The sequence below is a fragment of the Hemicordylus capensis genome, chromosome 9 (genome assembly GCF_027244095.1).
Source record: "Hemicordylus capensis ecotype Gifberg chromosome 9, rHemCap1.1.pri, whole genome shotgun sequence".
NCBI classification, from domain to species: Eukaryota; Metazoa; Chordata; class Lepidosauria; order Squamata; family Cordylidae; genus Hemicordylus; species Hemicordylus capensis.
The window spans coordinates 17,861,420-17,888,708 of record NC_069665.1 but is presented as its reverse complement, the minus strand read 5'-3'; the positions used below and the strand labels follow the sequence as shown (position 1 = coordinate 17,888,708).

Below are 27,289 nucleotides of genomic sequence, written 5' to 3'. Positions count from 1 at the left end.
GTGGCAGGCTTGTAGTACAAGGAGTGTTCTCGGTGTGAGGACCAGCATTTTCATGGAATTAGTCATTTGATAAGAAGACAGTTATGATCTTTGAAGAATGTGGTTATACTGAGTGGGTTCAGAGCAAACATTTCCCTGCTTCTGCAGCACAGGCGGGCGAGAGACAATTAGACTCTGCTTATGATTTGCAGCTGTTTGCATCAGAGGGCAACAACTAGTTGCCAGGAAACTTTCCCCAGCTGGAAGCTTTCCTCCCCTGGTGTGTTAGAACAGCTTCTTTTGTCATCACTTTGTCTCTATTTCTGGAGAGGAATTTTCTTTCTCTGGTGCCTCTTTATCTTCTGCACCAGGAGAGATAACGTGGTCACAGTGGTTCATTCCTTTCCCCTCCTTCTTGACTGAATCATTATCCAGAGCGTGGGGAGTCTTTCAAAAAATGCTTCTCATTCAAGAAAGAGACCCAGAATGAATGACAACATCCTTCCACCCAGCATTCTTGGGTGCCCAGCAGTGTTCCAGTTAGTGGGCGGTGAGTGAAAACATCTATAAATGTACACTTGGAGAAAGGAGACTTTTACAACTGCTGCCACAAAGACACTGCATGCCAGTTTCAGATAGATTATTTTGGAAGAGTGTGAAATGGCTATGTTAGTTATTTGGAATAAAAGGTTAGAGACCTCCTCCTATGTTGTGTGGATGCTTCCCATGAAAATAAATTTCAAATTTAACAAAAATTATTTGTTTTTTTAAAAACAGCATATAGAAAGATCCAATTAAGCTTCAAACATCAATTATGTAAAACAATTGAAAAACCAAACTTATAGATAAATAAATAAATAAATAAATAATCAACCACAATTATAACTGAAAATACCTAACAATGGTACATATATTGTTACACTTTTGTCACTTCACAATTTTATTGTCCAGTTAATTTAGTTTTATTCCTAATGTTTTAGTTGCCTGATCTGGTTTCTGATAAATGTCAGTTTTGAATTGATCTAATTCTCTTCTCAATAGAGATATAAACTCTTCTGATGTCATGTTCTCCAGTGCTTCAATATTCTGTTTCCTACCAGTTCTTGTATCCTTTTTCTGTATGAATTGAGCTATACTTTTTTGACCCCCCCACGCATATTACTGTACCCTTAAAAGGTCTCATTCAAGATAACAAAATATACTACGAACTTGAACATTATTAGAGGATAAAATACTCTGTCGTCTATTATGACTACTGGGTTACTTCTTTAAACATAAAAATCAGTTGAAGAAATTAATACGCAATATCCCCACAATACACAATGAGGCGACAAAAAGCCTTCAAGAGTCAAATCTTAAGAGAATCTCCTATCTGCAACAGATAAACAAACACGGAGTACAGTCACACAGAGGGAGCAGAGCTGTGTTAACGCTCACCTTCTTCCTCTATTTTCTTCTTCTCCTTCCCACATATAGTGCAGGAAGGAATCAATAAGTCTATTTCTGAAGATAGTCCTTAGCATTTGAACATGTCTGATGAGGAAACACTATAAAATATTCAGATTCCATCCAAAGCAATGTTTCAATCTATCATGGTGGATTGGAGAAGAGCAGCAGTCTTCACAAAAGCTAATCAATATCTGAAAACTCTCTTGAATCTTAAAAAATAATAAATTCTCTTGAGGGGGTTGTAGAGTCACTATATCCACTGCTGAGACTTGGTATTTTCCTGTGAGCCCCAGACTTCGAGTCCCAGGCTAAGAGCCAGCCAGAGGGAAAGAGCCTTTGGCTCATACCTTGAGCAAGGCACCAGCCACCTAATGGCACAGAGGGAAATGACTTGACTAGCAAGCCAGAGGTTGCCAGTTCAAATCCTCACTGGTATGTTTCCCAGACATGGGAAACACCTATATCGGGCAGCAGCGATATAGGAAGATGCTGAAAGGCATCCTGTATTCTATGCTTCCTGTTCTATGCATCCTGTTCTATGCTTGGAATCTGGGTCTTTCTCCATAGCTTGTAAAGCCTGGGAGCTTACCTTTGCCAGTCGGTGTAAACTCTGCTCAGAGATTCAGGAATTCTCTTTTTTTCAGTACTTATGGGTGGATTCCTATCCCAACTCTTGGCTAACATATGTAAATAACAAAATAATGCAACTGGGCCTTTCTCCTTTTGAACTTCTCACTCAGGAATGCAGTAAGGTGAAGGAAATACTATTTCTCCGGTTGCATGACACTGAACGTCAGGAACTAATGTCTTTGGCTAACAAGACTTGTTCCCCTCTGCATTTTGGGATTTTGCCACCTAGGGGAGATAGAGGTGCAATTTACTTAACAACGTTGCACTTTTCTAAATTTTGGGTCTCATTTGCTCGGGCTTGGTTAAATGTGTTGCCCTCTTCTCTTTTGGAACAGAGGTTTGCTAAAGACCAATCTGCTACGGTTTTTTGCCCTTGTGGTGCTAGCCTCCTGGAAACTGTCTCCCATGTTCTGCTATATTGTTCTTTGTATCGGGATGCTAGAGAAGAACTTATTTCCCCTTTGTTACTCAAATTTCCTGGGAGGTGCGAGCGTTTTTATACATATTACTGTCTCGTGGATGTAAGCTCTGAGATTACAAAAACTGTAGCAAAATTATTTTATATTGCCATTAGGTTAAGGTCTCAATTAAGTGCTTAACCGTGGGAGCTGTTTATAATTATTATTATTATTATTATTAGTTTATGCTTTTAAAACTAATTTTTAATGGATGACTGTACTTTGTTTTATTGCGTTTTAGTATTGTTGTATTGGATATGTTTGTTATTTCTAGTTCTGCTGGCCAATGGCTGTAATAAAATTGATGATGATGACATCAGATGCATTGGGTGTGGCTTGGGGTGTATGTGCCTTTGCAGACATCAGATGCAGGGGTGGGGCCAATACCTCTCCCATCCCTCCCCAGTCAGTGTTTCATTGAAACACTGGCTGGGGAGGAGCGGAGTGTGTCTCGCACTTCCAGCCAGCAAGTGCCTCGTGCACTACCTGGACGTGGGAGGGGGCTGGCTGAGAGCGAGGGGGAGCCTTAGTGGCTCCCCCAGACCCTGGCAGCCAGGGGACAATTGCCCCCCACTTGCTCCACGGTCCCTACACCCCTGATCAGGACCCATTCTGCAAGACATCCTAACATTAAATGTGAAAGTCCCTCTGAATACTTCTGAAGGGATTTTGGATGAGAGGCTTAAGCCTCATCAGCAACTCCTTGGTTTGGAAACTAAGTTCTAGCTACAAACTTAATTTCAACCCTGTAAGGTCTCGAATAGATTTTTGACTAGAACTGTATTCGTTATCTTTCCATAGTGTTTGGATGACACATCTTCAACCAGGTAGGATTAATGGATATTGCAGTGCCAAGGTGTGTACTCAATCCCAGCTTGTTTACCTGAGCTGTTATAAATCCCCAGGTGGGGTAGCCGTCATCAATTTTAAAAGACCTATGCATGTGTTTCTTGTGACTAATGCACCACACTGTTCCAAAGGTCAAGCAAAAGTATTTATGCATTGGCCAGTTAATATGGCTAGTGTGATGAGTGGGCTGACATGGCAGAGCTGATAAGGTCTTTTTTCCTGCAGCTGCCAACTTTTAACTGCCCCCAAGGGCGGTCATTTCATGAGGTGAGGCGAGGCAGTGACTCCAGGCGGCAGGTTATTGGGACATCAGCAGGGTGACAAGATGCTCCTGTCCCTGTCACTGCCATCCATCCCCAGCACAGCATCTCTCCCGTGGCTGTGGCTGGTCTCTATCTTAGGTTTCTTTTTTAGATTGTGAGCCCTTTGGGGACAGGGAGCATTTTATTTGTTTATATCGATGTAAACCGCATTGGGAACTCTTTGTTGAAAAGCGGCACATAAATATTTGTTGTGTTTGCCGCCGCCATGGTGTTTCCATCGGAGCAGCTCTTTGGGATCATTTGACTCTTGCAAGCTTTGTGTGGGGAGAAGAAAGAGGGCTGTCCTCCTGACAAAGCGTACAAGAAGGAGGAGAAGCTTCCCTCCTTCCCACCCGTTGCACACTTTCAGAGTTTGCAAGGGTCATTGCTGAAAGGGGGCCAGCCCTCACCAAGGCCACGAGCAAGCCCACATTTAGTGCCGCACCTCAGGCAGCGCAATAACTGGGGCCTCCGCAACTGGCCCTGCTTCTGTGCCTACAACAGTTGTCAGTCAGGCCAATGAAAAATGTCCCTGGCACAGAGAAACAGGAACAGCTGCTTTCTCTTATGCTGAATAAAGAAGACTGCCCTTTGCTTATTCATATACTAAAAGAGGTACAGAAAATGTTACTGTACATACATATGAAGCCTGCTTTTTCTGTCATTAGGCAAAAAAGGCCAGAGTCACCCAGTAAGTTGCATGGCTGAGTAGATATCCGAGTAGATATTCCTTCAGCCAGTCTCCCTCGCCGCCCTTTCCTCTGGCAGCTCTCACCCTCCTTGCAAGGAGGCCGACACCCCATTTTCGCTGCCTGCTCGGCTACTCGTAGTGGCGCCGCCACCTCGACCTCCCTCCCACCCGCCAGCTCTCGTCCTCCTCATCATGAGCCTGGTGGCCCGCTTTTGTTGGCTGCTCACAGTGGCAGCGCTGCCTTCTCCTCAACCTCCCCTGCCTCCTTCCCCCGCTAGCTCTCATCCTCCTCATGAGGAGGCCAGCGGCCCCATTTTTACCACCTGCTCAGCTGTCCTTGGCAGCGTGCAATGGCAGCACTGCCGCCACCTTCTCCTCCTCCTCAGTCTCCCTCCCTTCTCACCAACTCTCGCAACTCCCGACAGCTGCTCCAGAACCCTCGCGAGAGCTGCCACGCACAGGATTAGCCTTAGAGAATTATATATATATATCGATAATATACTTATGCAGGAAACGTTTTTATGTAAAATACTCATTTTCCCCCATAACAAGTCAAATACAGAAGTTCATGTAGAACTTGTGGGAAACCATGCATGATGTGGAAAGTGAGAAGTTTTATCCTCTCTCACAACATTAGAACCAGAGGTCATCCCATTAAATAATACATGTCTTATGATAGTTGTTTTTATGTTATCTGAATTGTAATGTTTTATTGTTGCTGTATATTACTACTACTACTACAAATATCAAATTATAAACTGCCGTGAAAAATGTTTTTTGACAGATGGGGTATACATTGGGTAAACACACACACACACACACACACACACACACACACACTCCTTTATCTGCACTTATTCTACCACTAAGAAGTGATCCCTGTCCGTCCACCCCAGATCAGTTGGTTAGTGACATAACTTTAAAAAAAATGGAGATAGCCATGTTGGTTCTTGTTAATCTGGTTTACTTGAGTTTGAAAACTGTTGACCTCCATGGCATGCCTCCACAGCAGAGGGAAAGAACAAAATTACAAATGTTGGGTCATTAATTCTTAAAGTGGTGTATGAATAGGTTTAAAAGGGTAAATTTTGATGTTTCAACTTAAAAAGAGAGGGAACAGCCAGAGGCAAGATCCATAACACTCCTGTGATTGATCAGGTGGCTCTTGAGCGAACTCTCCTGGCCAATATGTGACAGGATCTAGGAAAATTGTGCTCTTCAAAGACATGATTGGGTTAAGTAAACAGTTTTGTGACTTTTAAAAGAAAGAAAGCTGGCCCATTTTTTTTGACAAGCTGAAGGATCACTGGAGGGGGGAAAAGCAAGGAGACCATGAACACAAATAAAATGAAACATCTGGCAACCTATATATTTTCATCCTGGGATTAATTAATCCAGAAAAACTATCCCTGCAGTTAAAGTAGGGTAATAGCTAGGTATCTAGTTGGACTGCCTGTACTCTACAATTACTATAGTAGGAAAATACCCTACAGTTAGAAACAACTAAAATGTCTCAAAGTACTGAGCAAGCTTTTGAGTTCTTCAGAACTCTTCTTCAGACTGGAGGATGTTAAACCTCCAGAACTTAAAAGAAAAATTCTAAAAAAGAAACAGATGCAAGAAAAAGATTAAAAGAAACAGAAAATAAAGATATATGCTATTTTATTTATGTTTTGATGAATAGCATATTACAGTCTCCTGCTCCCCCATTCTTTAGAAGGCATGCCCTTTATCTTTTTCTTTTTTTTTTCTTTCCAGTGTGGTGTAGTGGTTAGAGTGCTGGACTAGGACCAGGAAGACCCGAGTTCAAATCCCCATTCAGCCGTGAAACTCGCTGGGTGACTCTGGGCCAGTCACTTCTCTCTCAGCCTAACCTCCCTCACAGGGTTGTTGTGAGGATAAACATAACCCTGTACAACGCTCTGGGCTCCTTGGAGGGAGAGCGGGATATAAATGTAATAAAAGAAATTCTTTTTTAAAATGTTTTCTTCTCCAGCATTTCCACATAGCAGTAGCAATAGCACTTACATTTATATACCGCTCTATAGCCGGAGCTCTCTAAGCGGTTTACAATGATGTAGCATATTGCCCCCAACATTCTGGGTACATGCAGAGACCTGGGACAACATCCACATCAGTTAGTCAAGACTAAGCTGCACTGACAGCACCCCAAAATACAAGTTAGTCCTGAGTAACCCAAGTCCATATAATTGTATCCGCTCTGAGAGTGAAGGCGCCCTCCCAAAAACAAACAGACAAATAGACAAACAAATAAATGACGGCAGAGCGACCCTCCCCGCCCCACGCACGAGGCACCCGCTGCTGCTGCTGCAGCCTGAGCCACCCCACGGCGGGCGGATCTGCGGCCGGGCGAGGGCGAGGCCAGACAGCAGCAGCAGGACGGAGGCGGGCCGCGCAGCCGCCTCCTCCTCCCCCTCCGACTCCGAGGCCTGCTGCCAAGATGGCGGCCGGCGGGAGCGACGAGGAGGAGGAGGACGAGCTGGTGAGCCTTGGCACCCCGCTGGAGCCCCTGGAGGAGGGTGAGGCTGCGGCTGTCGGCGCGCGTGTCCCCCCCCCCACTTTCTCCCTCCCGCTGGGCGCGGAAGGGCGGCCCGCTGTCGTCCGGCAGCCGCCCGGACCCTCCTTGCGCTGGTTCCCTGGTGAGGAGGAAGCCGGCCCCGCGCAGCTCAGCGGGGCCGCCAGCCTCCCTCCCTCCACCTCTCCGGACTGCGCTTTGGTCTTGTAGTAGCGCCCCTGGAAGGGAGGGACGAGCCTGGCGGGTGGGTGGGTGGGTGGCCGACTCTGACTGAAGCTCTTCCTAAAGCCCCCCCCCCTCGAAATCTATAGCAAGCCCATCAATAGCAAGCCCCCTCCCCCATATCAATACGGGGGACAGGATATCAAGAGCAAGTCCCCCCCATACCAATACCCCCCCCCCCCCCAAAATCAAGCCCTTAAAATCTCCAGGGTTACTTCCAAGAACCTGGAGACGGGAAGCCAATTCCTGGAGAGGCCACCAGGCCAATCTTGCATGGTTGGCCTTGCAGCCCCAAGGAGCACCAATGTGGGGGGTGGTGGACCCTCAGCAGAGAGGGGGCATTGGGGGTGGAGTCCTCCTTTCGTTGCTTTGGCTGTGTAAACTGCGTTGCCAACGTCTCTTTGGCTTGAAAAGCGGTATATGGATGTTCTTAAATCAGGAAGCCTGGGTGAACGATCTAAACTGATGGGATCGTGTTGAACTTCTAAGTGTGGAGGGGCACAAGCCTGCCTGGAAAGGCTGACCGGGCTTGAGGAGCCTTTGGCCTGAATTCCCACAGCTGACGTCCCAGATGTGCTCAGGGCCCCTTCACACGTGATGAATTGAAAAACCTAGGAAAAGCTCTACATCTATGCTGTGCGGGGGGGGGGCGGCAAGTGCCCCCCTTAGACAAGCCGCTTGCCCCCCTGCAACCCCTCCCTGTTTCTGCTCCCTGTGGGGAGGGCTGGAGCAGACCACATTCTCTTAACATTAACCTGGAAAACAGTTCTCAAGTTCTGTTTTCTCAAGGCAAACCGTTCTCATTGTGTCTCGTAACACATTTCTCATGACACAGTTCTGGATTCTCCACCACACTGTAATTCATCTCTTAGGTTCACACTTTATGACCGCAGGTGCCACTAGTGTATGTCACAGAAATCAGCTGAAGATACCTGATTGGCACAAATGGTGCCTCTGAGCAAGTGTGATCCCCGTGCTCAGAGGTGGCTGGTGTGGTGTGTGAATCCGCTCTCGTGCTGGTTCGGGCATTGATTGATTGATTAAGTGCCGTCAAGTTGGTGTCAACTCTTAGCGATCACATAGATAGATTCTCTCCAGGATGATCTGTTTTCAATTTAACCTTAAGGTCTCTCAGTGGTGCCTTCATTGCTGTCGTAATTGAGTCCGTCCACCTTGCCGCTGGTCGTCCTCTTCTCTTTCCTTCAACTTTCCCCAGCATCATGGACTTCTCCAGGGAGCTGGGTCTTTGCATAATGTGTCCAAAGCATGATAGTTTGAACCTGGTCATTTGTGCCTCCAGTGAAAATTATGGATTGATTTGTTCTATGTTCCATTTGTTTGTTTTCCTGGCTGTCCATGGTATTAGCAGGTGCTAGCAGAACAGAATTCACCAGTTGCAGGGGAGTAATGGCAGGTGAGAGGGCACGCCCTCAACTCCTGTCTGTGGCTTCCAGCGGCATCTGGTGGGCCACTGTGCAAAACAGGATGCTGGACTAGATGGGCCTTGGGCCTGATCCAGCAGGGCTGTTCTTATGTTCTTAGAAGTTAGCGTTAGCAGGTTTCTGAGCTGAAGTAACTGTCATGTGTTTATAGTCTAAGCTAAACTAACACTGGTGATGTGAGTAGCTCAGTGCTCCTAAGCTGAAATTTAATATCCGAGAAGTTTTGAGTTGCCTGACTCTCCTGTGATGACACAGAGCAGGAAGGGCAAGGTTTGGCTGAATTTCTTGGTTCATCTGGCTATGAACTGATCTTAAGGGGGAGCTAGTGTGTACTGTATGTTTATTGGGGATGGGGGTTCTCACATGTGTATAAGTGAAGAGAGGGCTTGGTGACTTTCCAGCCCACTTTCTTTGTGGCCTGGAGGACTAGGATCCCAGGGGAAGAGGTAACATGATGTATTGGCACGACAACATATGCTGCTAACTTATTTATTTATCATATATTTATATACCTGATATATACATGTCTAGGATTTAGAAACAATCCAAATTACAATATAACAACAACAAAAACCAAAATGTTTTCACAGAATAAAAACAACAATTAAAAACAATTCAGAGGGTGAAACAAAATAATTTCACAGGATAAAAACAATTAAAATTTTAATTAAAAGCCTGCGGAAACAGGTGTGTCTTAAAGGTCTTTTTAAAATGAACCTGAGATAGAGAAGCCTGAAAGCCAGTTTAAAATGGGTCTAGATAATCAGTTTCCTCTAGGACTGTCTGGAGCTGAGAGGCCACCACCCTCTCATTCACCTTGCCCAAGCATGGGAGATTAGAGATAAGAACAGCCCTTCTGGATCAGGCCCAAGGCCCATCTAATCCAGCATCCTGTTTCACACAGTGGCCCACCAGATGCCACTGGAAGCCTACAGCAGGAGTTGAGGGCATGCTCTCTCTCCTGCTGTTACTCCCCTGCAACTGGTACTCAGAGGCATCCCCTGCAACTGGTACTCAGATGGGCCTATAGTTGCCTAACTCTGAGAGGTCCAAAGTATGGTCTAATGATAGCCTCCTTAAGACAAGGAGGTATCCTATCCTCCCTCAGAGAAGAACTAATGTGTGTGTGTCTTTCAGATTGTATCACTGATATGTACACCTACGTTGTTGCCGCCTTCTATTCACTTATTTATATATCTTTTAAAATAATTGCAGGTGAACGAATTAAGAAACCAATCCCTCTACAAGAACAGACTGTCAAAGATGAGAAGGGACGGTACAAGCGTTTTCATGGAGCATTTAGTGGTGGCTTCTCTGCTGGCTATTTTAACACTGTGGGTTCAAAAGAAGGTTAGTGATCATTAATGTCTGAAAGTTAATTACTTCCTTGAGAGACTGCAGGTTGTGGTTGCTTACCAGAACAGTGCCCTCTATTCATGTACAAAGAAACGAGATTAATTGACATATTATAATTTGTTCCAACTGACTGTCTTAAAATAATTGTTCTTTAGCTTGAATAGATTTCTGAAGGATCTCAAAGCTGTGGACTAGCCATTGAGAACTCCTCTGCCCTTGTGGTTCAGACTTGGCACATGGAGGGCCCCACCATAGAGCCACTCTCATTTTACCATAGAGTTCATGGAATCAAAGCAAGCAATCTCAGCAATATGAACTGCCCAAGTCATTTTAAAGATCCATAGGTTATAAAGGATCATCATGCCCCAAATGCTGTAGCATAGCAAGCCAGTGTAGATGCTAGAGTATTGGTGTGTATTAATTCATTTTACATTTAACCTTTCGATTTTGCTTTTAACATTACAGGAGAACTCCATTATCCATGGGGGTTCCATTCTGGAGGGGACGGATAGTGAGACTGCTGATAACAGGGCATTAGGGCAATGGGAATCGGGGGGGTTAGGTTCCCTAGCCAGCAAAAATGCACAAAAAAGGGCAGAAATAGGGGGTGGGGTGGCATGCTATGTCTCCAGCTGTCCAGCAATGCCCCCCCCAACCCTGCAACTTTCTTTTCCCCCACAAAAAAATTGCTGTTTTTGTTTGTACAAAAATGAGCCAGAAAATGGCTCCCTTACTCAAAATGGCAGGTGGAAATGTCCTCGGAGGTAATTTCTGTGTGAGTCTTAACCCTTTTTTGGGGCCATGTTTTTCCACGCACACTGAGCTTGGGTGCCAATTACCTGACCGCGTTTATACGAAACGATGGATATCAGGTCTGTGGATACCAGGGTTCTCCTGTATACTATTTTAGTGATCATCACTGTTTTTCAAGTACAGGCCACTTTGGCAAAAAGCATTCAGCGCAAGAACCCTTTCCCACTGTGCTAGCCTCCACACAGTACTGTGTTTTTCTCAGTGCTGGGAGGGCCATTTAAGAGAGACTCTTAAAGAGCTCTGTGGGGCACTGGACAAAGCACTGGAACACTCACTGCTTCCGGTCACATCCGGACAACGGGGCAAACGGGGTGGCAGGGAGGGTACGCTGCCACCCGGAAGCACTTTTGGAAAACTGAGTGCTGGTGGGGGAAACGTGCCGGGGTGGTGGTGGGAAGCGCACCCTCCCCCACCCTTAAAGTTAGACACCCCCCCGACGTGAAACCGGCAGAACCGCCGGTCCGTTGAACTGGTTCAGAGGCCCATAAAGGGCCTCCGAACTGGTTCTGTGCACATCCCTAATGTGCAGCACTGCATGGTGAGAATGTTTCTCTCTGCCTGGTGCCAGGGAGACTGCGCAGAGTATTCAGCTTTGGCTGAAGCTTCACACAGGCCCGGTAAAGAATTAGTCGGGAAGCCGCTCTTAGCGTTGATGGGGGCCACCGCTGACCCCAGTGCCTTACAGTGAAGAACACTGTATTATTCCATTATTAGAATAACACATTTCCTAGTGAAAATTTGCTTGCAGAATTAATCAGTTTTGTAATAGCTTTGTTGTTCTGCGTTTATTGTCTTATGGTACTCTTGTGTTCCAGGGCCAGCTTGACCAAACTATAAAGTTTAGTTTGTACTTTCTGTGATGTGCAGTTTGGTGTAAACTCGCTTATATTTTAATTCCCCCCCCCCAATGAATTGCTTTCTTTTTTAAAATGCTACAGAAGTGTTTGATCTCATGTCTTAGGAAGATGAGTTGTTATCTTTACAGGATGGGCACCATCGACCTTTGTATCATCACGTCAAAAGAGAGCAGAAAAAACTGTCCTTGGGCCAGAAGATTTTATGGATGAAGAGGTAAATGTTCAGAATACAGCAGCACTTTTAATTCAATCCTTGGTGCTTTATAATTTCCTATAATTCCTGTGTGTGTGATCTATAGATGTTTGTTTATGATAATAGAACCTCTTCTGATGCCTCATTTGTCAAATGTATGTGTATAGTGCTTTGTCTTTTGAGTGCATAATAAATATTTTTCCTTGGTGTAATCAGGAGACCATGGCTTTTATGAAAGCATTGCAATTAATGCAATGAAAATATCACAAGTGATTTTATTTTTAGTTTCAAGACTACCATTTTAAGACTTGCATGATCTGAAGAGAAATGATTTCCAATTAACTTTTCACTTGTTTTTTTCCTCCCAAGGATCTTGGTGAACATGGAATAGCACCTAAGGAAATTACAATTACTGATGAATTTGCTTCCAAAAGCAAAGATAAAATAAAGGAGAAGGCCCAGCGGATTGCTAGGGTTGTTGCTCCTATTCCTGGAGCCACACTGTTGGATGAATTCATAGCACCTGCAAAGTGAGTACATCTTAAAGAAAATTCTGTGCCACACTGCTAAGTCAAGGACTATTTAAATACAAATGTTATATACACATTTCTTAGCAAAATTTAAAGGACTGGCTTCTGTATCTTGATTGGTGGCATACACAGACTGGCAAAACTTATTTTCTCTCCTCTATAAACTTAGCTGATGGCTGAGATGGCTTCAAGATGGCTACTGGTATTAACATGAGAGTTTTTAATGTGTGTGGTTGCAATAACTATCTGTGTATAAAATTCCTCTTAGGATAACTATTGGTGTTGACTTGTTGCGAAAAATGGGCTGGAAAGAAGGACAAGGAGTTGGACCACGAGTAAAGAGAAAACCACGCAAACAAAAACCTGGTATAGTCCCTTAAACATATTTATTTTTAAGTGAGGGGAAACAGAGTTTAGTCCATTTATCTTAGTCTACTAGGCAGCTGTTCATCTTTACTTCTGTCTTTCATACTAGTCTACATAGTGACCATCTATTACTGGTGTTGCCCCACTGACTTCAATGGTACTGTAGATGGCAGTGTATATGGTGAATGTATCTTTTAAACTGAAAACACAATGAAGAATTATAGCATTTTGACTTTGTATCATCCTACTTGGTTGCAGAGCCTGAAGTGAAAATATATGGTTGTTCATTGCCACCAGGGTCTGAAGAATCTGAGGTATTTAATGCAATTTTTGGCACCTTTTAATATAATGGGTTATACAAATTATTTAAAAGTGTCCTTTGTAATGGATATCCTAGCTAGGTGGTTTTATTATTTGTACAGCATCCGTCAGTGTGTGCAGCATTCTTCAAAGTAAAACAGCTGACAAAGCACAAGTCTCTGCCCCACAGAGCTTTCAGTCTAAATTTTGACAGAGTGTGGGGTGAACAGAGGCAAGAGTACTGAGGGACAAATCCACATAAGTCCTTAAAGCAGGGGTTCTCATCCTTGGGTCCCCAGATAATGTTGGACTACAACTCTCATCATCCCCACCTCTAGCTATCATGGGCAGAGGATGATGGGAGTTGGGTCCCCAGGTGCTGATGGACTACAAGGTTGAGAACCAATGGCATAAAGTGTAATTGACTTCATAATCAAGCATAATTACTAACATGTTAACTTCCTAAAGGAAGAAGATGATGAATATCTGCTGGAAAATGTGACGTTTGCACCCAAAGATGTAATGCCTGTAGACCTGACTCCTAAGGAGGATGTCCATGGACTTGGTTACAAAGGCCTGGACCCCACCAAAGCCTTATTTGGAGTTTCAGAAGAACACTTGAGCCTTTTTAGTCACAGTTCTGAAAATACAGGTCTGCTTGGTGAGCTGCAGCACAGTAAAGGACGAAAACTTGGTATCTCAGGCCAGGTAAAACCCTTATTCTCAAAACCTTCTCCGTATGGCTGTGAAGACAGGCCCGTAAATTGTGCCTGCTGAAATCTTAGTCCCTCCTGTGGCTTCAAATTAGGACTTCCAGTGCTGGGGGCTTACTTTCAGGGCCTTGCCTAACTCGCTGCTTTTCACTATGGCCTCACTGTTCTCACTGGGATGGTAAACGTGGGTCCAAGCTGCATTACTTCAGACTGGGGATAGGAGCTTGCATGACGTGAATACTTCCATGAGAAAAGGAAAGGGAAAAAACCATCCAGGATGGATAACAAAGATGTCAAGGACCACACTTCCTCACGAGCCTCCGGCTCACGCATCCCCCCCCTTTTGCCAGCTCCTTCCTTCATGTGTGAAGGGAAGAAGAGAGCTTGTGCTTAATTTTGAACAAATCACAGTTTCCCATTCTGTCCAAAGAGAGTGAACCTGAGGATCCCGCTGGTGTGTTCTCAGCACCTAAGCCATGGCTTGTGCCACTTGAATGCAGCTGCTGTGTCAAGTTGTCCTGCCTGCTCTGGCACTGAAGAGTGTAGTAGGGGGCCCGCCTATTCCTGTAGAGCGCCAAGAAGTCTAAAATCAAACATATGGATCCCTCCCCCCCCCGCAAGATTCAGGCTCTTACAATAGTCTTTTATTTTGTTTCCCTCAGGCTTTTGGTGTAGGAGCTTTGGAAGAGGAAGACGATGACATTTATGCTACTGAATCGCTTTCCAGATACGATACTGTTCTGAAAGATGAAGAGCCTGGAGATGGGTTGTACGGCTGGACAGCACCCCAGCAATATAAAAGCAAGCAAGGTGTGGATTTGGGGTTTCAGAAGCTAGGGATGTGCATGGAACCAGGCGGAGGAAGTTCGAAGGCAGGGGTGGGTCTGACTTTAAGGGCGGAAGAGAGTGCATTCACCCTTCCCTCAGCTCCCCCCCCCCCCGCCAGTGTGCTGTTTGGAAAGCCTCCTTCGGAGCGGCAGCATACCTCCCTGCTGTCCCGTCTCCTCTTTGCCCGGAAGTACCAGGAAGTACCCTATGCGCTTGAACAGCCGGTTTTCAAACCGGTTTGGAGGCCCTTAAAAGGGTTCGTTCACATCCCTATCAGAAGTCCAAGGATATTGTTTTCAGTTATCTGTAGCCTCCTACAGGGTGGAGTGCTGCAGGAAGTATTATTGTGTGTTACTCTGCTCTGTTCGTTTCCTCTGAAAGTGCTCATGAATTTTATAATTATTTTCTAGGAGTAGAGAAACAACTTAAATATATCGGGAAGGTTTTGGATGGTTTCTCTCTGGCATCTAAGTCTGTGACTTCCAAAAAGGTAAATCAACGTTTTACCCAGAATTAATAATTTAGTGGGATATTTTTCCTCTTCTTGTTTGTTTGAACAAGTGGAAACCTGCAGAACTCTGCTGAAATGTTCATGGGATAGGAAATGGAGAATCACATTGGCGGTTCACTATGTGGAAGGCTGTCATCCCACAATCCTTCCTCTCTCTCCAGTTGCCAGAGTACTAGTGGCTTCTGTGCGGAAATGAAAATATTTTCAACTGCAGCAATATAGGTTCGTCTACTTGTTCAATTCACTGCAGTGAGTTAACATAGGTCTTAACTCTTTCAATACCCTCCCTGCAGTAAATAGACAATTTTAAAATCAGAATTATTAACAGAATAATTCTCAAACTCATACCTCCAAGATGGTCTATGAAATACGTTTTTTAAAATGAAAGGATCAATCTGATTTGGCACATGGCAGGCTTTTACAAACCCTCTAGTGACATTGGCTCCTCTACAGTGCTTCATTCATCCTTTACAAGAAACATGTAATTCTAGCTGCACAGTTTGCCTTACTGCATTGAAGGGAAAAATGTTCAAAGATGGGAGAAGTGAAAGGATTGGGACATAGGAAGCTGCCATATTTATTATTTATTTATTTGCTACATTTTTATGGCGCCTTTCTGCCTTGACAAAAGCACTCAAAGCGGTTTATAATATTAAAAGAAATAAATTACAGAAGATTAATAAAATGTCTCAGGCTGTTGGTCTTTTCAGGAGCTGAGGACAAGAGCTCAACACCCTGGCCTGGGCGCATCCTTTTTTGCCTTCCTCTCATATACTGAGTCAGACCATTGGTCCATTTGGCTCAGTATTGTCTATGCAGACTGGCAGCGGCTTCTCCAAGGTTGCAGGCAAGAGTCTCAGCCCTGTTTTGGAGATGCTGCCAGGGAGGGAACTTGGAACCTTCTGCAAGCATGCAGTTGCTCTTCCCAGAGCAGCCCCATCCCCTATGGGAATAGCTTACAGTGCTCACTGTGTCTCCCATTCAAATGCAAACCAGGGTGGACCCTGCTTAGCAAACAGGACAATTCATGCTCACTACCACAAGACCAACTCTCCTACCTGATATTCTATCGACAGCCTGGAACAGCTAGTGCAGGGTTGCACAACTCTGGCCCTCTTAACAGATGTTGGGCTAAAACTTCTATAATCTCGGACTACTGATCACTATGCCTGGGGATTATGGGAGTTGTAGTCTAACAACAGCTGAAGGGCTGAAATAGTGCAACTCTGAGCTAGTGGTATCTGACATGGGATATAAATTGACATTCTGTGGCTACCAGGGATTCTGCAGCAGTGTCTAGTCACAGAATTTCAGAATGTTTAGCATCCAATTGTATATACTGTATTATTTTGCAGGTCTGATTTAGGATTGAGCTTTGTTTAGTGTTCAGTGCCTTTGATAGCTGCATTGCATGTATCTCATGTTTACGTAATCAACATGAGACTGCACACAAAAATGCAATGTTTTTTATGTTGCTTTTTTGTTTAGAAGATCTATCTACCTCCTGATCTACCAAAGGATTACAAACCAGTCCATTACTTTCGACCCGTGATAAAAGCTAGTAGTGAAAACTCCCATCTAGTGCAGACGTTAGCAGAATCCACTGGGAAGCTTGAAAGCAATTCAACACTGCAAAGCAGACACCAAAATACTGCTTCTCAGAGGAGGGAATTGCTGGGTGAAACAACTCTTCAAGGTACCTAGTAATCAGTAAAGAAAAAAATGTTTTAAATATACAGCATTCCCCTTGCCTGACTGTTGATTTTCCAAAGAGCTTGATGAGTTTCCTCGTGGAAATCCTGTATAAAAAAACTCTGATTTAGCCAGACATTTAGAGCTGTATTTACTATGTTTGTATGCATCACTGTTTCGATGAAATGGTGAATTTTCACATGCTTGCTTGCCTAGCAGATTCACGACTTTCTCAAGATTGGGAACTTGCATATCTTCTGGACCTGGGGGTTGAAAATGCTCTATTTTAGATGAGAGAAACAGAAAGCGTAAGGCACATTTACTTCCTGTTCCTGCTGCTTCACTGTCATGTCCAAAGACTCTCTGTGGCTACTTGGAGTGTGTGAACTGGGTATTTCCCACAACTTAACATTATATTCTGTTCCCTCCTATCCAATCCAATCGGTGCCTTGCCTTGTTCTATGGTGTCTTCAGTTGTTATAAGACAGATTTCAAGACCCAAGTTTCAAGGGGAGCAAATTGTCCTGTTTTCATCTGTTCTAAGACGTAGGTTGCTGAAAAGAGTATGTACCAATATCACTCTCTAATCTGTTTTAAAGACATTACCCCCCTTCGTTCACACATAACAGGTAACAACAAGAAATTTAAAACGGACTACCATAAATAAAACAGGCAGCAGCACTATAATCAATATGATCACAGCAGTAGAAAGGTCTTAGTCAACTATCAACCCCTGAAGAAGCATGTTTTAAACAGCCAGTGGAATGATGAGGTCAGACTGGCTTCCCTTGGGGGGACACTTCAGAGTACTGGCACCATGCAGACACTCACTTGAGTCTCACTAATGGAACATCAACGTGGTTAAGAGACATTTGACAACAGATAGAACTGTAATTTGTTTACAAATATAATGTTTAGCTGAAACCCCTGTAAACTTATTTTCTAACATTTAAACTAAAAGATGTGTTGCTTGCCATAACTCTACACGTTATAATGTTTCGTTGCTTTATTAGGTCCAGCAGCTTCTGTTCTGGAGTATCTGTCAGAAAAAGACAAGGAGAGAATCAGAGAAGTGAAACAGGCAGCCGTACAGCAGATGAAAGCTCCAGAGCTGCTTCAGCAACCTTCGTATAACCAATTCCATGCACCTGCTTTACACGATACTCCACTGAAGTGGCCGTTGGGGACCCAGTTGGCCACCACTGGTCCTAGTGATTTCAAGCCATTTGGAAAGCAGCCAGAAAAACAAAAGCGATATGAAAATTACATAGAAACTCTTAAGCATGAAAAGAAAGGTAACCAGTGAATGATCATGCAGCCCTTTCCCTGTTGTCATGAGAGAGATTCTACATCTTAATGCGCTAGAATGAGTGGAAGGAGGGGTAGCATCAAAAGTCTGAAATACATTCAGTACACCCCCCTCAAAAAGGGGCAAGGCTTCAAACTGGTGCTAGGAAATAGAAGTTGATTATGTTGTTGAATATGCCAAGCACATTTTGACCACTTGCATTAGATTTGCTTGACACTTAAAACCAGTTGCATCAGTATACAAATTTATCCTTTTAAACATCAGAATAAAACTTATTTCCTTGCACCAATTTAAGACCTCGCCTCTTTTTGGTGGGAGGATTCATGCTAGTGATTGCTTTGTCTTCAGAGCTGTAGGGATTTCTCTTTCCTTATGCTAAAATCTTACATTCGTTAGAGTAATTTCATTGATTTCAAAGAAAGCTCTCTCCTTTCATGTGTGTGATATAAAGTTCCTTCAATGGATCCCTTCCTTACTCTTTCTGCTAATGTATACTAAAGATAGAATATAATGTTAAACTGACTTCTTAATATGATTACAGAGGCTAGAATCTTATATACAAAATACTGAAGAGAAACTGTAATAAATCCATGAAGGAATGGCTTGATAATAGATTTCGCCCTTATGGCCCAATTTAAAACTGGACACCTTATATTCATGTCTGTGCAGTTGGTTATTTCTAAACATACTAGCCTATTTCAGGATGGTTTAGGAATTTGTCTTAGTATTGTTATCCAATTTGTTAGAGATTATAGATTACATAAATATAAATTAAATCTAGTATCTTGGTTAACCTTCGTATTTGTTCCATGTCTGCATATTTATTAGATACCATTCTGTGTGGTTTTATGAGCTGCTCATTACATTCATTTATCTTCCATTAGATACGGTAGAAAGCTGTTTAGATCAGAATATGACTGAATGGGAGCGTGGAAGAGAGCAAGAGGAGTTCTCTCGTGCTGCAGTGCTGTACAAATCCTCCAGCTCTGTCTTATCTTCAAGGTTTACACATGCTAAGCATGAAGATGACACGGATAAAGTAGAAGTCCCTCGAGATCAAGAGGTGTGTTCTTGTTATGTCATGTCCTTCAGTGACCCTCCCGCCAAACTGTGATGACTTATACTAACCTTGACAGTGCTGTTTAAAGCGATTTCCCAAAATAATGTTGTGCTTTTAAGACAATCAGAAACTTTAAAAAGACAATCAGAAACTTTTGTCTCTGGGAGTTACTATGCAATCACTGTACAATAGAGTAGCTACTGCTTTGTTTTCTGCAGCACTATGCATACTAATCACTGAGTGGTTTATTTCAGATGGACATTGATGACAAAGAGGCTGCTGCAAAGATGAAGATGTTTGGGAAGCTCACAAGAGAGAAGTTTGAGTGGCACCCTGACAAGCTATTGTGCAAAAGGTTTAATGTTCCCGATCCCTATTCAGAGTACGTTAAGTATTTCAGCACTCTTAAAAAAACCGTTTTGGATTGTTGCAATGTAGATGCTTAGATAGGAAAAGAAATCATTGTGCAAGCTTTTAATACATATGATGGGCTATTTTTAGGCCTTCTTGAATTTGTAGAATAGAATTTTAAAGTTCTTGACAACAAAGGAAGTATAATTTTGTGTTTTCCTTTAACTGTTCACTTGTGTTTTTCATTTTGGATAAGGTATCTCTTTGATAGCAAAAGATTAACAAAGAAACATGACTTGGAAACCCTCTTTTAATTTTTCTTCAGATCATGTATTGTTGGATTGCCCAAAGTGAAACGTGACAAGTATTCTGTATTTAATTTCTTGACGGTATCTGACTCTGCATTAAAGACATTGAGCAAACCCACAAATGTAGGAGTGGAGGAAAGTAGTATTCCAAACAGTAAGTGGACCGTTGCCTTTTTTGTTAAGTTTAAGAATACAGGAAAATCTCAGTATTTGTGGGGGTTTCATACGCCGCTATTACTGCAGATATGGAAACCACAATTACTGGATTAATGGGGCAATGGATCACAGGTGTTAGGTTCCTGGAGGCCCAAAAATTGGCAAAAAGGGGTTGAAAAGGCAAAATAAAGTGCCTGCTGTGCACTGTGGGCCTCCAGCAATGCCCCCCTAAAGTGCAAAACCATCAATTTTCAAGCATTTTCCACCGATTTTTCCATCCCCCCCCACCCCTGTAAACAAGCCACAAAATGGCTTCGTTGCAGAAAATGTTGGCCGGAAATGATCTCTTCCAGTCATTTCCAGCTGCCTCAGATCTGCAGATATGTGGTTAACTCCTTTTTTGCTGGTTTTAAATTGTTTATACCAAGGTCGGATGTCAATCACCCAACCACGGATACACAAAACCATGGATGATGGATCCACGAATAAGGAGGTTCTCCTGTACGAGATTCCAATTGCTGAAGTAGTTGGGTAGTATGTAAACAGCAAGACATGTTTTAGGTAACAAGTAGAGTGAAAACGGAATGGGCCAGATGCAGAATCGAAGCCTTGTTGAGGTTAATGGACTGTATGTGGTCCATAAACTGTGTGTTTTTCTTATTATCAGATACGTGTTGTAAAAATAATTGAAACTCTTGACACAAATATGACACTTTTAATTTCACCAAGGAACACTAGAACTTTCTCTTTACTTTTAAGAGCCAAAGAAGCCATCAAGATGGGATGTATCTGACAAAGAGAAGAAAAAAAAGGATGCCATTAGTGAATTCATAAGTGTGGCTAGATCAAAGGTTAATGTTCAGGAGCAACCACCAACGCCAGTCAACGAGAAGGACAAAAATAGGACAAATGAAGCTGTTTCCAATAAGGTATAGTGTTTGCTTCCAGGAAACCCTACTACACTGTGCATTCTTGATATACTTGGTCCTTCCAGCTTTTTCCTCTTGGAAGACAGATTAGTCCAAATGTCAATATTCTGTGTCCTTACCTTGTCTTAATGGTTACCTCTGGCCTCAGAAATAGGTCTTTTTAGTGAATAGTATTATTGTGAATAGTTTTTTTAAAGTGAAGAAGTAAAGTAAAACAAAAAGTAAACTAGTGATTAATAATCCCATTCTGTGATCCAATTGTGATGGGCATTGCTGCACATGAACTTACCCAGCACAGTTAATTCATCCTGTGCTCCAGCAGCAAAATCAAAAGCACAGTATTAGAAAATGTAGCAACAACTTTAGCTACTTACAAAGAGTCCTTGACAATTATGTTGCCATCCAGCAATCACATTACTGTTCACCAATGCTACCGTCATATTATCTATGCACAGAAGGAAGGTACCAATCAATATGCAGAGATAATAGGATCCGTGAGCCAATGTCATTTAACCTTACGATATCCTATGCATGGTGCACAAGTAGGCTGCCATAAATAGCTGAAATTAAACTCGCCTGTGTCACAAGCCATTTATTATTCGTTGTGTACACTCTTTTGCTTCTGGCTTTCTCATGCAGACAGCAAGTGAATCTATTGGTCACAATGAAGAAGTAGAAGAAGAAGAAAGCAGACCATCCATGGATTTATTTAAAGCCATCTTTGCCAGCTCTTCGGATGAAAAATCATCTTCATCTGAAGAAGAGAGTGATGGAGAAGACCAATCATTAACAGTGAAGGAACCAGCCTCTGAACATGGAAAGCCTCATGATCTGCCAGATACTCCTTCAGCTTCTGAACATAGAAAGCTTCATGATCTGCCAGATACTCCTTCACTTGACGTACAAGGTAATAGTCAATAGCTCAGTTCAGACATAATGCCAAACTATGGCTTGGAATTACAGCAACAAGCCTTATGGTCACACATTTCCTTTTTTCCTTGCTTGCTTAGCTTCATGTACTTATGGCTTGTACTTGCCCTCCAAACCAGTATTCCATATCACGTTTAAAAGCTGATGTGCAATCCTGATTTGGAGGGCAAGCAAAAATCATAGTTAGTTTGAGTGTAACTGTGTGCAGAGGTTTGCCTGAACCAGAAAGTAACTAATTGAAATAGAGAGAATGAGGAGAGGACGCATGTTTGTGTCATTGTGCCAAGCAATGTGAACTAGCTGTATCTTGAAGGCACTCTTATGTGGCCTACGAGTGCTTGGTAAAATCTGGAGAATTCTAGGTTTACTCTGTTAAGAGATGTAGAATTGGTAAATTTCTAGGCCAACAGAAGGTTAAGAATTGTTGCAATAAAGCTGTCAAGTCTTTAACTACGTGTTGAACAAAATTATGCTCCAGATAACAGAAACAGGTGGTGTAAATTCATGCAGGTCTATTATAGATTGTAAGGGTCTTTGGCATCTCAACAGTTTTAGAGACAGAATTCTGAAATTGCAAACAAATCAGTGGACCACATGTCTGGCCCAGGATAGTGAGTCTTACTGTGTTGCATTTGATCATAATGTTTACTTGTAAACTTTAAGGTGTTTTTTTTTTTTTAAACCCAAACCTTTTTTTATTCAAAAGAAGTCATCACACCTGAGCTTCCTCTTACTATAATTCCACCCTCAAAGGAAAGAATTGATCAAGAAGAGGAATTTGGACCAAGACTGCCTCCAGCTGTTGTTTCCGGTAAATGATGATGACATATTCTTGCATATGTGAATTCTGTACGGCTATCTACCTACCTACCTACCTACTGTATTGCATTTGTGGTTTGTTTGTTTTTTAAAACTAGTTTCAGAACTACAGAGGCTTTTACATAATGCTAAAGAAGTAAACAAGAAGCAAACTGGCAGTGTAGACTAACCTTGAGCTTGGTTTAACATTGCAGTTGACAACTAAACTAATATTTCACAAAACTTGTTTTTGAATCCGTCTAGTGTTGTGTACTTTTATGACATCGACAGGTTTTTCTGCCCCCAAATCATCTTGTTCAAAAATGTTTAATGCCATTAGCAATGTAACAAAGCTTGTTTCTTTAATCTTGTTTAAGCTTTAACTAACACAAACATTTGAATTGAACATACAAATAATGCTATTGAACAACAGACCCTTAAACTAGTACAATCAAAATTTCATTCATCCTGCCAAGATTCTGTACAAAATCCAGAATCCATATTAGTAGGTTTGGGAGAAGATTAGTACTATCGTAGATGTGTTGGACTTCCTTATCTGACTGAAAGATTTTTCAGTATCTATAGTTTGTATATAGAAAGAAAAGGTTAAATAGGATGCCTAGTCCTTTCAAGAGGACTCCAGAAATCTAAAGTTAATACTTCAGAAGTTTGATTTATCTTTTCTCCTCACCCAACTTGTGCTTTAGACATTCCTTCAAAGCATGAGGAAATACAGCTGACAAGTTCTCCTGAAGTGACTAAGAAAGAGAAGACTAAAAAGAGCAAAGGAAAACACAAGACCAAAAGAGTGCACAAACACAAAAAGGAAAAGGTGATCTCATCTTAAAAAGCAGATGATATTTAACTTTTTGTTTGATGTTTGTCATGCCTCTGTGCCACCTGCAACCTTCGCAGCCCAAGCCTGGGTGCAGTGACCCAACTTACCCGGTCCCAGGAGGGAAAGAGGAGGGCGGATAGCAGGCCCAGGTGGAGGCTGGGGAGAAGGCAGACTCCATTGGGGACACATCTTGCTGCGAGATCTCGCGAGACTTGCTGCGAGTGCAGGGAGGCATATGAAGCAAAGGCCAATGATGGAAATGGCCACAGAGTTCATGGAGGATGAGAGAGTCCTCGCTTGGCCATGAAAGCGAGGGAGAAAGGGAACCCAAAAGGGGTCGACGAAACCCCACTCAGCCAGACCGAGGGAGTTGGGGGAGAATCGGTGCCAGCAACCATCCCATCTCTCAACACTCCGTCACCTGCTGAGGCCTTACTGTCTGACAGCCCCCAGTACTCCAAAGGAGAGAGCTCCAGCCCCAGTGGGGACATGACAGTGTTGAGCTGATTTATTTTAAGCTACAGAAAATAGATATACTTTGGTCCTATGTAGCTCTCTCTTCTGTTCCTGCTTGTGCCCATAGAAACTGACTGGAATCAAGCTGATCAGCCCCTTCTCTGCCAGACATGTGTGTTAGGATTTCAGGTTTTGTAAACAAAAGTCTACATACATAGGAACTATTGCAAACCTGAACACCTTGGTTTTGTTACGTACAGATCTAAGGAAAGGGCATGTAGTGGGTTCAAGGAAGGGGACTGCAATCAGGATTAAATCCCGAACTTGGTGTGGGGGAACATTTTAGAATAGCAATAGGGTACTAAGTGCCTGCATCTGTTAGTAATTTCAGAGTGATGGTGACACTAAACTTCTTTAGGCTGTGACCCAGTGGAGTACTTACCTAAGCGCATAACCCATTACAATATGTCTGGTGTTTTTTGTTTGTTTGTTTGTTTAGTAAATATGTATAGGATTGTACTATTAGGCTTCTTTTCAATTTCAGAATAACCATTAGGTAATCTTATACATGCTCACCATAGAAAACTTGGTTGCCATTTATTTGTTTGTTTATGAATTTTGTAATGAGGTAGAGAAACACTCAGAGATTAGATTTGGATTTCTCTTGCAGAAAAAGAAGCACAAGAAACACAAAGCCAAGGGCAAACACAAGAATAAGAAATCTGAGAAAAACAGTGATTCAGACACTGCTGATAGCAGCGACAGTAACAGTGAAGAAGAGATCACAGATATACCACCACAGGAACTTTTAAGAAGGTGATAAGGCTAAAAGACAAACAACATGCATACATGTAACTGAAGGTTAATAGCGTTTTTTCTTTCTTCATAGACACTTTAAGCAGGAGCAGAAGAGGAAAAGCTGGAGGGAGAGGGTACACATTTTATTTTTCTGCCATTTAAAAATGATTAGGTTATCAGATTTTCGCTTATAAACTGTGGCAATATTATTATTATTATTACTATTATTATTATTATTTCTTGTTTACACAGTCAGTCAGGTGTTATTGACTGGTTTGTTTTATCCAGACATCGAGTCCTTCCCAAGGACCTGGGATGGCTGAATTTTATTATCAATATTGTTGCTGTTGTTGTTATAGATATTGTCACAAATTATAGGCTGTTCCCAGTAAAGTTACTTTTTGTAATTGGCTGATGGTGATTTCTGTGACCCCTATGGTGCTGAGGTGCTCTTCAAGGTCTTTTGGAATTGCACCTAGGGCGCCAATTACTACTGGGATTATTTTGGTCTTTTTCTGCCACAGCCTTTCAATTTCAATTTGTAGATCTTTGTATTTGGAGATTTTTTTTTTTCTTCTATTCTGCTATCCCCTGGTATTGCTATGTCGATTATTTTGACTTGTTTTTCTTTCTTCTCGACTACAGTTATATCTGGTGTATTGTGTGGCAGATATTTGTCTGTTTGTAGTCAGAAGTCCCATAATATTTTTGCATCTTCGTTTTTTACCACTTTTTCAATTTGATGGTCCCACCAATTTTTGGCTACAGGTAGCTTGTATTTTTTTGCAGATGTTCCAGTGTATCATCCCTGCTACCTTGTCATGCCTTTGTTTGTAGTCAGTCTGTGCAATCTTTTTACAACAGCTGATTAGGTGGTTCACTGTTTCATCTGCTTCTTTACAAAGGCGGTACTTGCTGTTTGTTGTTGACTTTTCGACTTTTGCTCTTATTGCATTTGTTCTTAGTGCCTGTTCTTGTGCAGCCAGTATTAAACTTTTGTTTGTTTGTTTGTCGTATGAGATGCAATAGCATCTTGTATATTTATATGCTATCTGTTCACTAGAGAATAATCTTAATTTGTTGGCATGTAATCAAGAGGAATTATGATGCTTAACTGCATTTTCAAATATTACTGGATTTAGATGGTGAAAATGTACACCAACAGGCTCATTTGTGAATTCATTTATTACAAGCAGGGCAATCCTAAAGTTAACATGGCAGTCCTAAAGTTTTGGTTTGAAAAAAGCTCTGTTGAATCCCTGCATCTCTCACTCGCTCGCTCGCATTATCTCACATTACCAGTTGGTAGAGAACAGGTGATAATTCTGGTTGCAGTTTTGAATGTTTCTTTCCATTGTTTACCTATTCAATTATTTTCTTGTCTCCTCCCCCCCTCCAACACCTGTCCCCCCCCCCTTTTAGGCTAAAACATCTTCCACTAGAAAAACGGTAGCCTGGATTCTTATATCTCACCTTCAAGTCTCAAAACAGATCTCCTCTATGATGGCAGATCAGCAATATAAAGCATATTTGAGTGTCCTGTAAATACTGTATTTATGTTGGATTTGATAGCATCAAATCATAACATGTTGTTAATTTTGTGGATTCATAGCTAACCGAATGAAATGTGGAATCCTGGAAAAGGCTCAACTTTGTGTGACTCCAATATTGTAATATCAAGAGGAATCATGCAAGTTCTGCATTTTAATGAAGATAAGCTCGAGGAAATTTTAATAAACAGAATTTACTAAGTCTAATGTCTTAAAATCATTTCCTGAAAAATCTGAGAAGATATGAAGCAGGGAATTCTATTGAGGTGTTTTTTTTAAAAAAAACAATAATAAAAAAATGCATTTCTGCCTCACATTTGTCCTCCAGAGTGGCTAACAGGGCTTGTCAAATCCCAGGTGCCAGGGAGCCATTAGCAATTAGCTGCAGTGCCTAAACTAGGATATTCAGAGGTAGAGTTACTTAATATAACTTATTTGTTCTAGGCAGCCGTGTTTCTGTTCTAAGTATGTTCCTTTTAAAGAAGATGATGAAAAGTCCATTTGCCCTCTTTCCCTCTGATTGCTCACAACGTCTGTCAATGTTTCCAAGTGTTGATTGCCTGACTTGTAAATTTTTGGGCTGACTCTTAGATTAACAGAAAATTTGTCAAGGCCTGGGCTAAAAATTAGGTAAACAAATAGAAGATCCCCCCCCCCCAAGGCATTGGCTACTGATCAAGACACTAGGAAATGATGTAAAATTTCATTATGCATGTCGCACTGTGTTAGGGTCTGCTTTGGGGGAGGGGAGAAATAACCCCCACATGAAGTGTGCTATCTAGCTAATCTAGGTAGCACCAGATTATTTTTGTAGTGGTGGGGGTTCTCCTTACCCAGTCAGTCTGCAGCTCCTAAATCTTCCCAGTGACAGTGGACACTGGGGGGATGAAGCTATCAAATGTATTTGTTGGTGTTGACACCTGGCACACACAGAGCCCTGTGGTTGTCTTTGGTAGAATACAGGAGGGGTTTACCATTGCCATGTCCTGCACAGTCTGAGATGATGCCTTTCAACATCTTCCTATATTGCAGCTGCCCAATATAGGTGTTTCCCATAGTCTGGGAAACACACCAGCAGAGATTCAAACT

At 42.4% G+C, this 27,289-nt stretch overlaps 1 protein-coding gene across 6 annotated transcripts; it reads left to right on the top strand.

Moving 5' to 3' along the window:
• Positions 1–344: 344 nt before the first annotated feature.
• GPATCH1 (G-patch domain containing 1) lies at positions 345–26,402 on the top strand. Of its 6 annotated transcripts, none has more exons than XM_053271043.1 (21): positions 345–529; positions 9,774–9,908; positions 11,713–11,798; positions 12,147–12,307; positions 12,576–12,673; positions 12,932–12,987; positions 13,442–13,681; positions 14,349–14,496; positions 14,925–15,004; positions 16,514–16,721; positions 17,731–18,012; positions 18,911–19,089; positions 19,341–19,468; positions 19,763–19,899; positions 20,661–20,830; positions 21,470–21,737; positions 22,467–22,571; positions 23,266–23,390; positions 24,523–24,668; positions 24,742–24,784; positions 26,073–26,402. In XM_053271043.1, exons 1-21 carry the CDS (start codon positions 466–468, stop codon positions 26,193–26,195), a joined length of 2,982 nt encoding a protein of 993 aa, XP_053127018.1. In that variant the 5' UTR covers positions 345–465; the 3' UTR covers positions 26,196–26,402. The 6 variants fall into 6 exon arrangements, with proteins under 6 accessions (XP_053127018.1, XP_053127014.1, XP_053127013.1 ...); XM_053271039.1 differs by lacking the exon at positions 345–529 and adding an exon at positions 6,735–6,898 and having other exon boundaries at positions 22,470–22,571; XM_053271038.1 differs by lacking the exon at positions 345–529 and adding an exon at positions 6,736–6,898.
• Positions 26,403–27,289: the final 887 nt, after the last annotated feature.